The sequence below is a fragment of the Hemitrygon akajei genome, chromosome 10, assembly GCF_048418815.1.
Source record: "Hemitrygon akajei chromosome 10, sHemAka1.3, whole genome shotgun sequence".
Classification (NCBI taxonomy): domain Eukaryota; kingdom Metazoa; phylum Chordata; class Chondrichthyes; order Myliobatiformes; family Dasyatidae; genus Hemitrygon; species Hemitrygon akajei.
Genome location: NC_133133.1, coordinates 113,958,283 through 113,976,349, shown reverse-complemented (window position 1 = coordinate 113,976,349; position 18,067 = coordinate 113,958,283). Strand labels below are relative to the sequence as shown.

The 18,067-nt window shown below is 41.0% G+C and overlaps 1 protein-coding gene across 10 annotated transcripts in view; it reads right to left on the bottom strand.

Annotated features, from left to right (window-relative positions):
• Positions 1 to 18,067, bottom strand: part of osbpl8 (oxysterol binding protein-like 8) — a 212,892-nt gene that overhangs the window by 72,511 nt on the left and 122,314 nt on the right. For 8 of the 10 annotated variants that reach the window (XM_073058761.1, XM_073058763.1, XM_073058762.1 and 5 more), the window contains 2 exons: positions 4,895 to 4,965; positions 130 to 210 (listed from right to left, as the gene is read on the bottom strand). In XM_073058761.1, coding sequence (XP_072914862.1) covers positions 130 to 210; positions 4,895 to 4,965 — 152 coding nt within the window. Of the gene's footprint in view, positions 1 to 129; positions 211 to 4,894; positions 4,966 to 17,398; positions 17,675 to 18,067 lie in introns of all 10 variants that reach the window. The other 2 variants (XM_073058771.1, XM_073058769.1) reach the window with 1 other exon arrangement.

The following is an 18,067-nucleotide window of genomic DNA, read 5'->3' as shown; positions in this document are numbered from 1 at the left end:
GATAGGCAGGTGAAGAGGAGAAGGAGTAAGAGAGGTGCGATAATGGGGAATGGAAAAGGAGAGAAGGAGGGAGAAATTACCAGAAATTGGAGAAATCGATGTTGCTCTATTTGTAAAATATAAACTTACCTTAAGAGACTCTTTCTTTGTGAGTTTGCTTCCAGGTGAGACAAGATCCTTTTCCATTCCATTGTATAATTTGGACTCTGACTGTAAATTATAATTTAAACAGAAAATTTCAGTTTTGTGGTGAAAAGAAATGGCAGAGCTGGCTGGTCTCACTGGGGACAAATATTATGTTTGACTGGCCCGAATGAACAGCTGCTTCCTACATTCAGTGGCCACTTATCAGGTACCTCCTGGAACTAAGGAAGTGGCCACCGAGTGTAAGTTTCTGGTCTTCTGCTGCTACAATCCATTCACTTCAAGGTACGACATGTTGCACATTAAGCAATGCTTTCTGCATACCAATGTTATAACACGTGGTTATTTGGTTACTGTCACCTTCCTTCCTGTCAGCTTGAACCAGTCTGGCAATTCTCATCTACGTGAAAATCCCAGGAGGTCAGCGGTTTCTGAGATACTCAAACCACCCCGTCTGGCACTAACAATCATTCCACGGTCAAAGGCACATAGATCACATTTTTGCACCATTCTGATGTTTGATCTGAACAACAGCTGAACCTTTTAACTAGGTCTGCATGCTTTTATACATTGAGCTGCTGCCGCATGATTGGCTCATTAGATATTTGCATTAACAAGCAAGAATATAAGTGTATATCCTCATGTTTTGTGCCGTGGCCCATTGAGTCTTTGTTGCTTTCCAATGATTTTACCAAGAAGAGTAAGGGCAGCAGAACATACAAACATCAGCACCCTCCATGCTAACCTGACTAGCTCCTCCATCATCTCAAATGATCCTGGGAATGAATGGGTTAACATTTGATGAGTGCTTAATGGCTCTGGGCCTGTACTCTGGAGTTCAGAAGAATGGGTGGGGGGGGTGGGGTGAGATGTCACTATAACCTACTGAATATTGAAAGGCCTAGATAGAGTGGACATGGAGAGGATGTTTCCAATAGTGGGAGAGTCAAGGACTAGAGAGCACAGATTCAGAAGGACGTATCTTTAGAACAGAAATGAATAGGAAGTCTTTAGCCAGAGGGTGGTGAATGTGTGGAACTCACTGGCACAGATGGCTATACAGGCCAAGTCATTGGGGAGATTTAAAGCATCACTTTGAGCCAACAAAATTGAAGGCTATAGAGCTGAAGACATTTGATATAAACAGAGAAATTTGAAAGAATAGAACACAAAATAAGTTAAGTTGCATTTAATATAAAATTCTGTGGCTAAAATGGACTGTGAGAAAAAACGAGTTAGGAGTGGCGGTTTTTGATTTCCTCTGACAGCAGAGTCAGAATTTTGATTTGACGTCTCTTCACGAAATCATGCCCAAATTGTGTCGATATTTTTGTACTTGAATCTCTAGTCTGACACCAGAGGCTGCAAATAAAATCCCCTTCTTAAAGGCAACAGTGGAACAATGGCACTGGATTATTGATTCCATCAGGAAGATAATGCAGGATTATCTGAACTACAGTTCCAGAGAAGCAGGGTTTTAAATTAGTTTTATTCTGATTAGCAGGGTATCCAATACCAACACTGAGCCTCAAGTTAGCAGCAGCAAAATTTCACAATCTCAAACACGAGAAAGTCTACAGATGCTAGAAATCCGAACAATACGCACAAAATGCTGGAGGAAATCAGCAGGCCAGATAGCATCTATGGAAAAAAGTACAGTCGACATTTCAGGCCAAACCCTTTGGCAGGACTGGAGAAAAAAAAATGAAGAGTAGATTTAAAAGGTGAGGGAAGGGGAGAGAGAAATACCAGGTGATAAGTGAAACTTGGAGGGGGAGGGATGAAGCACAGAGCTAGGAAGTTGATTGGTGAAAGAGACAGAAGGCCATGGAAGAAAGAAGCGGGGGGTGGGAGAGGAGCACCAGTGGGAGGTGATGGGCGGGCAAGGAGATAACATGAGAGAGGGGAAAGGGGATGGGAAATAGTGAGGAAGGGGTGGTGGAGGTATTACTGGAAGTTTGAGAAATCGATGTCCATACCATCAGGCTGGAGGCAACCCTACAGGAACATAGGGTGTTGTTCCTCCAATCTAAGTGTGGCCTTATCCTGGCAGTGGAGGAGGCCATGGATGGACAGATCGGAATGGGAATGGGAAGTGGAATTAAAATGCGTGGCCACTGGGAGATCCCACTTGTTCTGGCAGACGGAGCGTAGATGTTTGGCGAAGCGGTCTCCCAATCTACGTCAGGTCTCACCAATATACAAGAGGCCACACTGGGATTCCAAATCTCAATGCAGATACCTGCTAAAGCAATTCAACTAAATGTGCCTGTTCATCTAACCAACAATATTAGCATGTTTGCACTGCTCACATGTTAGGGCATTGATTTGCAAGATTATTCTAAAGCTTTAGGTCTCATCTTAATGACAGTATACTACAGTAAACTAGAGAAGTGCAAGTCTGAAGATCAGAAAATGCATTACCAAATTTACCACTGAGGTTTGAAGTGGTTCTATACTTCCAAAGCTAAACTCTTACTGGTGTCAGTCAGTTAGACATTTGCTATTTTTGGTCCCGACTCTGAGAAACAACATAAAAAATATAGAGTGACACTTCTATACTGCACTGACAAAGTCTTTCAGATGCAATATAAAACTGAAATGAATAGAAAGCAGTGTACATCATTTCAAGTAGCCGATGCACCCTTCTGGAGCTCGCAATCATATCATGTTTCTATTGTTAAAGGGGAGGGAATAATATGGGCGAAGAACTAGTGACTAGGGAAATGGTTTGTGCTAATGTGATTACAAGGAACCGCAAACAAAGCCTAGAAGCAGAGACGTGTAGCAGCAATGACGCCCAAGTTTCAGGAACTTCTCTAATTATGTTACAGTGGGCACCCATTGCTGTAACAGAAAATTGAATTTGCTGTTAGACCTGTGGATAATCATTTTATTCTGAAATCAGGACCTAGTCTGTTACTGAATTAAGTCTTCCTGTAGCCACCATTCTGTTTTACCGGTAATCTCACTAATTGAGAATGTAACAGCTGTACCAAATTCATGCTCAGGTAGATCAGCTTTGACTGGTCTCCTGGTGTGCACCACTTTTTAATAACTCACCCTTTATTCTGAATACCAACTCTGCACGGCCATTCAGTTTGCTCCTACAGTCAGAAGCAAAGCCAACATTTATAAAGCATATATCAGGATTTGCAAAGCACTTTGCAGTCAATGAAGCCTTTTCATCATGGTCATCTGTTGTAAAAAAAATAGCAACTAATCTGCCTCTGCAGCCATTCCTTTTTCTCTATGAGTTTCTTGTAGACAAGGAAGTTTACTGCCCTCTGATATATATGACAATAAACCAATCTCATCTGCACAAGCAACAATGCAACCTGACTACCAGATATGTTCTGGACAATACAGTTAATCAGGATAAACTTCCTGGATGTTTGTAGAACTACCAATGTCAGACAATATCTAACAATGCAGAAAAACTACAGCAAACTGTCAGGTCAGCAGAAAAGGTCACTGGATGCAGTTTACCATCCCTGCAGGACCTGTATGTGTCCAGGACAAAAAAATGGGCAGGAAAGATCATTGCAAACACTATCCACCCATCTCATTCTAATATGATATTTTAAGCAAGAACTAAGCACAGTATTCCAAGTGTGGTCTAACTAGAGTTTTGTGACCATGCAGAAATGGGACAATGATAGAGGATATTGGTATGTTTTTTTACCAGGTCAGTATTGTTCTCAAACTGAGTCCTAGCTTTAGGAAGACTTGCAATTGGAGATGTCCTCAGGCCAATGTAAAGCACTTTGTAGACATGGATTCTCAATCAGCCGAGCACCAGTACGGAGTAACCATTCAACAAGAAGTCTGAATATCTTTTTCACCTTGGTTGTCTAGTGGTCTAATGCTAGCATGCTGAAAAGAGGAAGCTCTTCTGAGTTAATCTGGTGGAAGGCTGGAAAGCTTCCAAGCCAGATCAGACAAGGCAAACAAATTCCCAATTGACACAGTCACAGTACTTTGTAATCTGCTACACAGAGGTTGAATGGTTACTCGGTGTTGGTGCTTGGCTGATTTCTGCATGGTCACAAAACTCTGGTTAGACCACGCTTGGAATACTGTGCCTAGTTCTGGTCACCTTATCATAGGAAGGATGTGGAAGTTTTAGAGAGGGTGCAGAAGAGATTTACCAGGATGCCACCTGGATTAGAGAGCATGTCCTATGAGGATAGGTTGAGTGAGCTGGGGATTTTTTCTTTGACGAGAAGGAAGAAAAAGGTGTCTTGACGAAGTTCCATGATGATAAGAGGCATAGAAAGAGTGGACAACCTAAGACTATCTCCTGTGGAGGAAATGGCCAAAAGAAGGGGCACAATAGAAAGGGTGTTTGGAGGAAAGTATGGAGGGGGGTGACAGAGGCAAATTTTATTTTTCCATAGAGAGTAGGGGGCGTGTGGAATATAGTGGAGAGCGGAGTTGGTGGTAGAGGCAAATGCATTAAGGATGTTTAAGGAACTCTTAAAAAGGCACAGGATGAAAGAAAAATTGAGAGCCACAGGAGGGAAGGATTAGATTGACCATGGAGTAGGTTAAAACGTGGGCACAATACTGTGGGCTGAAGGGCCTGTACTGTGCTGTATGGTTCCATGTTCTAAAAGTACGCCAGTGATTTGGATCACTCATCCTCTTGTAGCTTAGCTTTTGAAGCTTTCCCCCTCTAAATGCAAGCAAGTCACTCCAACTGTCAGATTTTATGTTAGGGAACAGAGAAATATGGAAAATATTTTACCTTGCTTTTTGATATTGTGTGAGTTGAGTCATCCTTTGATATGGACACATCATCTCTGCCTCTATCCAAGCCTAAAAGAAAAAGTTGTTAAATAACATTAAGGCACAAAATTATTGTAAAAGACAGCAGTAACCAAGACAGGTGTAAACCACATGCGACAGCATACGTCTAAAGAGTCTAGCAACAACCTCCAATTCTGAATAACATTTACTGCAAATCATTAAAATAATTACATCTAAAACAAAATACTGCAGACTCTGGAAATCTGAAATATTTACAGCGTTATTTGTTTGACCTACACAGATAATGCTCAAGACAATGGTGACTAAAAATAGATATGTACATATTAGCTCAGCAATATCTTTCCAGATGGTGTTTATATCCTTAATATCATCTGCACACCTCAAACTCAAGACTGCTGTTCAACAGTCTGGGGATTAGAATTTGAAATCATTCACTGTAAAATCCAGAACAGAGTTCATACTGACCCAGAAATCTCTCCAATTTACATATGTACACATTGATGCTTATAAACAGAGGAAGTATAGTTGATCTTTTTCACTTAAATATAAACAGTGAACACTGATCAAGAGCACAAAAGAAAATAAGTTATTTTCAGACAATCAAGAATGCTTGAAGTGGGTAATTAGAGAGAAAACACCATAGTTTTGATGACAATCCAGTGCCTCTCTTGTGTATTAACACCGGAAGTATATGATGGGTGGCAAATCTCAATTCTAATTCCCTCAAAAGACAGAAATCAGGCTGACATTTTAATGGACATTTTATTTTCAAACTGCTCTCAGAGGAACATAAAAGATGTGTTTTACACTGTTCAATGCAATCTGACTGACAATATGTGTACAGTTATAATGAGTATCACTCAAGTACTTTTTTGGTGGAATTTGATTAAAGGAGGCATGTTCATTTGGAAAATGAACTACTTTTCATATGATCTCAGGATCTCTTACAGCCAACAGCTAAGTGAAATAAGACCATATGGCATAGAAGTAGAATTAGGCCATTCAGCCCATTGAGTCTTTCTCCGTTGTGGCTTACTTTTGATCCCTCTCAACCCTATTCTACTGCCTTCTCCCTGTAACCTTTGACACCCTTACTAATCAAGAATGCTGCTGCAGCAGCGCGCAGCGGCCACTCCAGGAATGAATATGTTATCTGTAAGTAGGGGCCGTGTACAATCCTGATTTGATGGAGACGGATGGGTGAAGCACGGAGGAACATCTGGTGGAACTTTTGACATGCCTGTTTTGCTGCCGCTGTTACTGTGTGATCGGAAAAATCTCCGGGAGGAAGGCCCCGAATCCTCGGCTTTGCCTGTTGCTTGGCGGCCGGGGCTGGGGTCAAAGCGCTCGGCAGAGATGGTGCTCGGTGCTCGGTGTCGGAGGGCTGGTCGGAGGCTCGAAGTTTTCGGATGGACTCGGAGTTGGCTGAAGTCGGGTGCTTCCAGGGGCCTGTATCGGGAAGGTTGCGGCGCTGGAGGTTCATGGCAGAAAGAGTTTTTCTTCCTTCTACCGTCTGCGTGAGATGATGGGCTGTCGGGACTTTGAGACTTTTTTTTACCGTGCATGGACTGCTCTTTATCAGATTACAGTATTGCTTTGCACTGTTGGAACTATATGTTATAATTATGTGGTTTTTGTCAGTTACTCTTTTATCAATTATAGTATTGTCTGCACTGTTGCAACTAAACATTAACTATAACTATGTGGTTTTGTGTAGGTTTTTGGTTTGTTGGGTGGTAGTGCTGGTCTCTTGACTTGGTGTGTCTGGGTAGTCTTGTTTTGTCTGATGGGTTTGGAGCTCCTTTCCAGGGAACGCGCTAAGATGGTAGCACGATATCAATACACAGCAGCCTCTCCGGACTCTGGATTGGGGATTACCAAACGTTATGTGGTTTTTCTTGTGTGGTCTGTTTTGTCGTGTGCTTTTTTTTGTGATATCATTCCAGAGAACGTTGTCTCATTTTTTAACTGCATTGCATTTGTGGTTTCTAAATGACAATAAACTGAATCTGAATCTGAACTTATCAATAACTACTTTAAATATATCCAATGACTTGGCCTCCACAGCCACCTGTGCCATTGAATTCCACAAATTCACCACCCTCTGGCTAAAGAAATTTTTCCTAATCTCTGTTCAAAAGAGATATTGTTGTATTCTTAGGTTGAGCCCCCTTGTCTTAGCTTCCCTTACTAAATATACCCCTATGTCTTATATGAACCTACAAGGAGCAATAATTTGGATTTAACCAGCTTTATGCAAGCAATCAAAAATATCATTCATTTAACACCAACAGTGGCCATCTATTTTTTTTTACTATATTTACAAAGTATAACACATACCATTTGCAGGTGAATATACTCAGTGGCCATTTTATTAGGTACACCTGCTCATTAATGCAAATATCTAATCAGCCAATCATACTCAATGCATAAAAGCATGCAGACATAGTCAAGAGGTTCAGTTGTTGTTCAGACCAAACATCAGAATGGAAAAGAAATGTGATCTAAGTGACTTTGACAGAGGAACAATTGTTGGTGCCAGATAGAGTGGTTTGAGTTTCTCAGAAACTGATCTCCAAAGAATATCACCCATAACTGTCTCTAGTGTTCATAGAAAATGGCATAGGAAACAAAAACATCCAGTGGGCAGCAGTTCTGTGGGCACAAACGCCTTGTTAGTGAGAGGTCAGAGGAAAATGGCCTGACTGTTCAAGCTGACAGGAAGGCAACAGTAGCTCAAACAACCACGCGTCACAACAGTGGTGTGCAGAAGAATACTACACGTTGAATCTTGAAGTGGATTGGCTACAGCATCAGAAAACCAGGACCATAAACTCAGTGGCCACTTTCAAATCTGCTAAAATATCTGTTTGCTAAAGATTTTGGAGCTATTTAAGTTAATTAAACCACTGAAAAATCTTTGGCAATGTCTCAGCATTTCAGCATAAAGATACGTCCATGGATCTGCAGCACAGGTCAAGCACGGAGTTATGAACTGTGCTATAGGCTGTGTTGACATGAATGTACTCTGTTATGACCCCAGCCCCCTCCTTTGTGAGAATCGCAAGAGAGAGAGAGAAGCCTTACGGTTTGGAATGTGGTCTGGCCTCTCAGCCAGACAAAAGCCACGGACATGGCCATTGTCTTGGGAGACACCTTTGTGGAATAAGGGACTGGACTACGTGCAAACCCTCAGGGCAACGTGGGCTGGGTGATGGGGGAAAGATTGCCTCACCCCCACCCTGATTGACATCTACAACCCTGCCAGTCCAGATAAAAGGTGGGCTGCCGAGGCGGGGCCTCAGACGCACCAAAGAGACACTAGGAAGACACGATAGCGCTTCCCGTCGGAGCGGGAAGCCATTTTGAAGGAATCCACGTGTGTTAGATTCCAGATCGGGAGTCTGTGGCTGAAACCAAAGGAAAACCGTTTTAACTAACAACAGGGATTTGCTTCGCAAAGACGACGGGCAAGTGTTCCTTCTTTCTCACCACTCTCTCTCTCCAACACGTGAAATGCCAGTGGTTCCCAAAACGGGAAAGCCTGCAGATTTTGAGTGACTCTTATATTCCATTGGACTCAGTATTATCCCCTAGACAACGATAGAGCTTATTTCTGATTGATTATTACTATACCTGTGTTTTAGATTGAGTTTTGACGATGTATATGATCTGAATGTTTTGTATTAACCATACGTTTGTGCCCCTTTATAAATAAAAACGTTTGAAAATAGTACCATCAGACTTCAGCGGACCTCTCTATCTTTGCTGGTAAGTCACCCGGTTACTGGGAACATAACAAGTGGGGGCTCGTCCGGGATCTGAAACCAAAGGGGAGGGTCAGTGAATCGGGCTGTAAGTCCAAACTTAAATCTGGTTACGCAGGTAGCCAGACAGGAAACCAGCAAAGATGGATGTGGATGAATTTATGAGAAACCCGACTGTAGAGGCGCTAGGGGCGGCTACCAAATTAGACTTGGTAAATCTGGCAAAGGAGTTAGACCTCACAGAGGTGAGGTCATCAATGAAAAAGCAGGAAGTGCGAAGGGTCATAACAACTCTGACAGTGGATTATCACACAGACCTGAATACATCACATCTCAAGAATGAAGCAAGGCTGCTACTATTTCAAAACAAATCAAAAATTTTAAAAAAAACAAAAATTCCAATGTGGCTCTAATAAGCATCAATGAAGGATTTAGCATGCTAAAAAAATATAAATTGTGAAATGGTAACCTTCATTTTAAAAATTCTGCATAAATCTTTACAGTAAGTCTTTGCAAGCATGTAATCAATATAATAAGATTAATTACAGTCATTGGCACAAATTCATAACTAAAAATATGCTACAGCATGCAAAACAGTTTTAAACCTCTGATTTCCTCTATTATTTCAAATATTTGAATCCCCCCCCAAAAAAAATGCAGTTCAATCATTTTAAATGGACAAAATTTAAGACTTAATCAAAACTACCATGCTTGAAAACCACACAGAGACTGGGAACCCTGCAAACTGTTGAGGTACTGAGGTGAAATGGGTGGCATGAGGTGGAAGTGGACACAAAATTTGACTTCATTGCTCCCATCATGGAGGAGGTACAGGAGTTTGAAGACTCAGATTGAATGTTGAATATGAACAGCTTCTTCCCCTCTGCAATCAGATTTTTGAATGGCTGTGGATAGTACCTCACGTTTTGCTCTCTTTTCACACACTTAATTATTTCTTATTGTAACAGTAATTTTTTAATGGATTGCACAGTTCTGCTACCACAAAACAACACATTTCATGACATATACCAGTGATAATAAGCCTGATTCTGATTCTGACTTGTACCTCAGCACGGGAAATTCTTGACTTTTGGGTAGTGTGGTGAAATTCCTCCCCTCAGTGGTTAGGTTAAGGTGACCAGATGACTGCCCAAAATACTGAAAGAAGCATGACCATGGGGTGGGAAACACAAAGTGCTGGAGGAACTCAGCTGTTCAGGCAGGATTAATGGAGAGGAATAAACAGTAACGTTTTGGGCCGAGTCTTTTCATCAGGTCCTGATGAAGGGTCGCAGCCTGAAATGTTGACTGTTTATTTCTCTCCATAGTGCTTGACCCACTGAGTTCCTACAGCATTTTGTGTTTGCTCCTATGGATTGTCACCATCTGCAGAACCTCTTGTGTTTGTGATCATGGTGTGACTGGATGACCATGATTTCTCGTGGAGTCAGCAAAGTGACTTGCAATGGGCTACAGAATTTTCCATTACATCTCAGAGTGCTTATAAAAGTATCTTGCCAATTAACATCAGCAACATGAAAGCTCCACACTCACATTAACAATATCAACGATGCACATCACTGTTTATAGTTATCTGATTTTGGTTACCCATCCTCCAATCTATGATCTTGCTAATTAGCAATGGTAATGACTTTGCTTCACGAATACATTAAATGCAATTGATATTTAAATAAACATTTATTTCACTTATGTTGGGCAGCAGGACAGCATAGTGGTGATTGCATTAGCTTTACAGTGTCAACGATCAAACTCGAGTTCGATTCTTGCTGCTGTCTGTAAGGAGTTTGTATGTTCTCCCTGTGACTGTGAGGTTTCCTCCCACATTCCAAATTGATACCACTCGTAGGCTAGCCTAGCATAATCCTTGCTGATTTGATTTGAAGCAAATGATCCATTTCTCTGCATGCACACTGTGGGTTCGCGGAGAAGGTGTGGAGGAGGATGGAAGGGGCTGTGTCGAGGTTCATCCCCAACAGCTGCGTAACAGAGGACTCTCTGATCTACGGGCTGTTCCCGGGGACGCACACCGAGACCAACATCCGGTGCTGCTGGCAGATCATCAACTCGGTCAAAGACGTTCTTTGGTCGGCCTGAAACTTGATGGTCTACCAGCACACGGGGATGTCCGTGGGGGAATGCTGCTGACTGGCACATTCTCGGCTGCAGGAGTACATGCTGAGAGATGCACTCAAACTCGGTGCAGCCACCGCAAGGGCCCGGTGGGGAAGGACCACAGTCTAGGGTCCTTCTCCCGTGGGAGTTGAGGTGTGAGGGGTTGGGGGTATACCCCCTGAATGTAAATATGAAAGAATAAAGTGCCACGTGGGTGGCAAAACATTAGAACTTTGAAAATGTAAAGACAGTAATGGTACCAACTGTAAAGAATTGAAAGTCTTTGAATGGTTATTGTATATAATTTTATTTTGGAATAAAGTATATTTTGTTTAATAAAAAAAAAATTTCTCTGCATGGTTTGCTGTGACAAATAAAACCAATCCAATCTGTGTTAAGATTCATTGTAATCACTAGTTATAACATTTAGCAATTCAAAATTCATAACAAGAATAAGGCACTATGTTTATGCTTACTAGTTGATGGCCTGTGGATGCTGCTGACAACACTATCACTAAACCCATCCCTAATTTTTTTTTTACACAGGCATGCTTTCTACTGAGAGTGGTGGGTCCCTGGAATCTACTGCCTGGGTGATGGTAGAGGCTTTTAAGAGATGTTTCAATAGGCACATGAATGTGAGCAAAATGGAGGGATGTGGACAGAATGGATTAGTTTAGTTGGCCATTTGAATACTAATTTATTCAGTTCAACACAACACTCTGGGCTGAAGGACCTTTTCCTGCGCTGAACTTAATGTTTTAAGTTCCATTATCTAATAGACTCCAAAATGAACTGGCAATTAAGATCAGATTAGTGGCATCTACACTCACACCTGGGAAACAGATCAGGATATGAGGATACAGGTAGACCGGATGCTTCCTGATCAACATTCCAGAATCCTGACTTAAGATTGTTTAATGTCATTTCCAGTACACAAATGTAAAGGAGAATGATATAATTGTTACTCCGGTTCCAATGCAGCACAATAAAAACACAATAAATATAAATACAAATACAGAAGATATTATAAATGTATAGATTGATTGCATGTCCATAAAGTGTCTGTACTAACAGGAAATGATGAAATAGTGGTGGTCGATTAGTGGATGCAGGTGTTGATCAGACTATCTGCTTGGAGAAAGGAACTGTTTTTGAGTCTGGTGGTCCTGGTGTGGATGCTACGTAGCCTCCTTCCTCATGGGTGAGAACTACCAAATTACATTACAGGTTGACCATCCATTTTCCAGCACCCTCAGTTCCTCAGCCTTGCTGGATTAAAAGAGGTCACACAATAATAATGGGAAAAATTGAATTTAGAAGCTTAAAAAGGATTATTAATTAAACAAAAATTAAATATAAATTTACTAATTACCGTGTTTACAAAGAATGTTGCTTATCGGTTATCTTTTTAAACATTTCATCCAGGCAAAGTTGTTTCATGTGTTTTGATCACTCCGTATGTAATTTTACTTCCATCACATAAAAATTTATTAGCTCGTTCCATCACAATGGTACATTTTTCTAACCCTTTGATTAAATCCCTCAACAATTCAATTAACTTGTCAATAGTAAATCTTCCAGTTTCATCGCTTTCATCATCATCGCTGCCATCTTCATCACTTACAGTGTTTTTATCAGCACTCAGAACACTGTCTATCATTTCCGAGTCAGTAAGGTGATGCACAAAGGTGTTTCATTGTCAACAATCACACACTCAGATAGATTTTCTTCATTAAGACTACTTGCTATATCTTTGAAAGCAGGTCCTGTAATAGCTTTTGCATATGCAAGCAAATCATGAACATCTACTTTCTTCCTTGGTACACAAAATCCTGTAAAATAGTTGCATGCATGTTCTGATTCCAGTTCTTTATGGAACAACTTAGTTTGGTTCATTATCATACTGTCTGACAAGTTGGCGAAACCATTCAATCATCACTCAATCATGCTCAATGCTCTTACCAACTTTCAGAGAACTGCAATTTTTTTTGCTTTGGTGCTTTCTGTCATAACACAGTTAACAAATGTAACTGTGTAAGTCACACAGCTTAAGCACAGAAACACCTTGGTCCAGTTTTTTAAACATTTCAACCTCCTCTTGGATCAATATGGACTAATGTTTATGTTTGACACCACCATTGGTACTTGAAGTAATCTTAGAAGCTGCAACTAGGGTTAAATTTACATAAAATAAACAAAAATAGGCACAAAATATCAGGAGTACCACCAACAAGTGCAATGTAAATAATAAAAATGGCGTGCTTTTGTCAAAATGAGTCTCACCACAAATGGCGCTGCATGCATTACACACAGTGCCATCTGGTGGTCACCCAGTAAACCACATCTCATAATTTCATCTGAATTAAAAGATGAGCCAAAAAAAAATGATGGTCAACCTGTAATTATTTGTGAATGTGCAGTGATTTACCCATTTCTCTGTCATTTAACATGATCCAATGATAAAAACATTTGGAAATTCAAAACTCTATTTCCATCTTTCACCCTCTTAGAAAAGAAATCCATGTATTGTTGTTCTCCTCTATGTGTTAACAGCTCCATAAAATCCAAAGAAATGCTTTCTGAAAACCATGGATTGTTCGTGGGTTCCCTCACCATAATTGGGGCTGCCCTTTGGAAGCCTTGCTGATCATCATGTTGGCAATCTTTCAACTGTCTCGTAAGATGATGGTGCGTTTGATCGCAGTGGCTACTATGGGGTCCACCAAAGGTGTTATTGTCCTTTTTAAACATATTTTTATAATTACAAGATCCAGCTGGACATTAAGAACTTAAAGTATGGCAAGTCTACCCCATCAGCAAGTTGCTCATTGGTGGGGAAACTGAAAGAGCTGGACGTGGTATAGATCATGCTGCTGCCTGCGTCAGAGAGATGTCCAGTGTGCAGTCTAACAGCGAATGATCATCTTAGTCACTTTTCTTGTGACTGCAAGACCCTATCAGACATTGTTAATGTGGAATGTTGCAAGTCGAATTCACAGGTTTTTTGGCGGATGGCAGGGGAGCTGTGTGACCCTGATTGTGGTGAGGACTAGGCCTCAAGACATGGAGTCGCCCAGGAGAGAGGCATTGGACTCTGCACTCCACTGGAGGTGGTATGGCACGGTGTCCAAGCTGGAGTCAGTGCTGCCCCCCCAGTGTTCACTCGGCAGAAAGCAGGCTGCATTGTGTTCGACTGCAGATTATTGCAACATTCATGGACTCAAGGCCCTGGACTATATTTTTTTTGTGTGATTGCATTTTACTGATATCTTATACGTGCTATATGGTCATTGTGTAACATGTCACTGTTGGTGCTGTGTTTTGCATGTGGGCCCCGGAATAACGCTGTATTGTTTGGCTATATTCACGGGTATTCACATATGGTTGAATGACAATTTAACGAACTTGAATCTCCACTGCAATCCTTAATCCCCTTGCCTTATGTGCTATGAAGCTGTCTAAGTGATATTATATCAACTGGGATTGACTCACCTATCAGATTCCTTCTTCTTCAGCCTATTACCTCGCAGCTTCTAACTTCAACCCCCCCCCCACTTTACCCCTCACCTGGTCTCACCTATCACCTATCAGCTTGTACTTCTCCCTCTCCCCACTCACCACTTAACCCCTCACCTGGTCTTACTTATCACCTGCCAGCTTGTACTTCTTCCTCTCTCCACTCACCTGGTCTCACCTATAGCAACCAACTTGTACTTCTCTCTCTCCCCTCACCTTCTTATTTTGGCTTCTTCACCCTCCCTTTCTAGTCCTGATGAAGGATATCAGCCTAAAACACTGACTGTTTATTCTTCTCCATAGATGCTGCCTGACTTGCTGATTTCCTCCAGCATCTGGTGTGCATTCATCTGGATTTCTAGCATCTGCAGAATCTCGTGTTTATGGCATTCAGTCTCAATTGTCTTTTCCTAACAATTTTTCTTCTTGTCTTCAAAATCCTGTTTTCCTTATTGTATTACATTCAAACTATTCTCCACGGGCTACAAAATATTCAGTATTATACCAATGCAAGGAGTTCTTAATGATTCAGAAACTGCAATTTGATTGACATTGGAAAGTCTTCATATATAGAGAATAGCCAAAAAGGTGAAAACCAATTTTAAATTGCTTAAACATTCAATGCCTTAAGAAATTAAGAGGGATTTGAAGGTTTTGTAAATACCTGGTCTGTGGGATTACTCATTTCTTTGTTAGATCTGCTAAAAATTAAGATCTCTGCCTCCCTAAAAGAACATCATGAAGTTGTTCATTGCTGGAGGCAATCCTAATTCGAAAGGAAACCTACAGTCATTGACCATTTTATTAGGTACACCTGCTCTTTAATGTAAGTATCTAATCAGCCAATCATGTGGCAGCAACTCAATGCATAAAAACACGTAGACAAGTAATTTCTTCCCCCACCCCCAGTAACCCTGTCTGGCAGTGCAGATGTTATGCTGTTGGGTGCACACGCTGGGCTGATGCGCAGCATGGACACTCCTGTTTGTGCTTGTGCACACAGGACAGTGGCCTTCCTTGGTGTGCCCTGTTCGTTGTTGCTTCCGCTTTCAGGGAGGGGACCTGACTGATAGGTTGGTGTGTCCTGTTTGTGCTGGCACGTGCTCTGTGCTGGCCCAGTGGAACAGTTCATTTGGGGGGGATGGGAAAGAGTGCTGGCTCCAGGAAAATGGTTAGTTATTGACTGATTTTGTTGTGCGGTGTCGTTGTGATCTTGTTGTGATGAATGTATTTGTGGACATTTGTGATTCCAAAGAAGATTATGAATTCCTTCTTTTCTTTTTATGTAAATGTTCCGGCTCATGGTAACAATTCCCCTCTCCCGCATTCTAAGGAGATCCTTATTCAAGGGCTGATTTTGGTGTAAGTGGGGTGGGAGAGAGGGTGCGGTAAGGTGATGTGTTTTACTTTAGATTTATGCTTTGGAGATGTAGTCCTATTGGTCTGATGGTATATACCTGCATTTTCTCTTTTGTCATTGTTGTTATTTTTGCCATTTTTCTGCACTGTAAATATTTTTGCACTTTTTCCAAAAATTTTTCACCTTTGCACTGAGTGTACTATTGCAGACTGCTGTCTGATTTTTAAAGTCCACACCTCCATAAGGGCACACAATCCTCAACAAAACCCACCGTGTGACAAACCCCTTTAAAAAAAACCCCTCACAACAAAGACCTTCAAACATCTAATGCACAAAAAACAAAAGAACAAATTGCACAAGCAGCAAAACACAAGCAAATAACATACAGAACGTTAAACATCAAACTGCAGAGTCCTCGAAACAGTCCAGGAGCCATAGCCACTGAGCCAGCCAGTTCAGCACTGTATCGATGGCTGCAGGCTACAGCACACAGAGCCAGTTCCACACTGAAACGTCTCAATCAAATCGCACAAATTGTTTAAAAAAAAGAGTAAACAAACACACATGGAGACTGTGGAATGATTGTTGGTGCCAGACAGGCTAGCTTAAGTATCTCAGAAACTGCTGATCTCCTGGGATTTTTATGCACAACAGAGAATGGTGTGAAAAACAAAAAACATCCAGTGAGAGGCAATTCTATGGTTGAAAACACCTTGTTAATGAGAGAGGTCAGAGGAGAATGGACAGAATGGTTCAAGCTGACAAGAAGGTGACAGTAACTCAAATAACCACATGTTACAATATTGGCGTGCAGAAGAGCATCTCTGAATGCTTAACACGTTGAACCTTGAAGTGGATGGGTTTCGGCAGCAGAAGATCACGGACATACACCCAGTGGCCACTTTATTAACTACAGGAGGTATCTAATAAATTATCCACTGAGTGTACATACCTCTACACAAATGCTTCAAATCATCCAGACACCACTGCCAGCTAATTCTTTATCATTTTTGTGGCTTAAAACTGTAGCTGACATTTAATACACAGTTGTCATATTAATAGCTGAGGCACAATAATAATCTCACTTTCAACCTGAAAGGAGCAAAAGATTAATTAAGTTACTGATGAACGTGTTCTCCAGGCAGACAGTGAACAGTCCGAGATGGAATTGTCAATGAGTAAGCATACAGAGGTCATAACTTTAAACCACCATATTAAAAAAAGTGCTCTGTTAAATTAGATACAGTGCTTTCAGATTGTTGAATTATGTACTCTTCTGGAACTGTCACCAGAAAGTAATCTAACCTCACAATTGACAATTTGCTTAATTGTCATTAAATGTAAGAATGAAAAGGTATTGTATGACTTATTCGTGTAAATAATTTGTTATGAAGGAAGCTTATGCAAAAAAGTAACAATTTCCTTAAATGTTTCTTTCATTTTCAGTTAATTAGCAAGTACTTACTTAAGTGCTGCAGATATTCCAGGTTGTCCAAAATAAGGTATTAAATAATTCTATAAACAAAGTGACTGATAAGCATTGTAATTGAAACTGGCACATTTTGTCTCGATATTCTGTACCCAATCGAAACTACAGCCCTCTAAGCTAAAATAAAGCACATTGTATTTTAATCTTTTTATATGTTAGTAATGCTTCAAAAAACTGCAAGTTGTTGTGAGGAGAGCAAATGATACTACACACCTGATAATACTGGAGCAAGCTCATTGTAGCCACCAAAAGAAGCATTTCTGGTGAGTTTCCGTCCATCAACACGGGATGAGAGCACACTCGGAAGCCCAGCGCACAGGGAGAACCTGCGGCGCATCAGATTCTCGTCCTTCATGCTGTGGATATTCAGCCTGAGACACAGGTCTACCCATAAGCTGAAATCAGTGTGCCGCTCAGGTGGAGGCTGAAGCAACTGCAGCTGCAAGGCTACTAATCAATGACTGAACAACTAAAGGAAAACACTGGTCCCTGTGAACAAGACGAGACACTGTACTCTGCTCCCAGCAACTGGACAACAAAATGAAAGCAGATTTACAGCACTGTAGCCAAGTACCACCTTATTTATCCCTGAATTTGGAGAACACTCTTTTTAAAAAATTTGCCTTCAGTACTCAAACCCAAAGCATTAAAACTTGTTTTTGAACTTCAAGTTAATATCACAAACATCTTTGAAATCTATAAAGCATCTAATCTCTCCATGCCTGCCAATAAAATTAGCTCCTATATTGACTCCTCTCTGCCGTATCAGCGATTCCAGTTCAGTTTTCTATTGAGTCACAATCTCATAAATTTTCTTTTCTTAATTCCTTTCAATTTTACTTAGAATACCATTCAAAATTAGGAGAAATGTGTAGATCTACA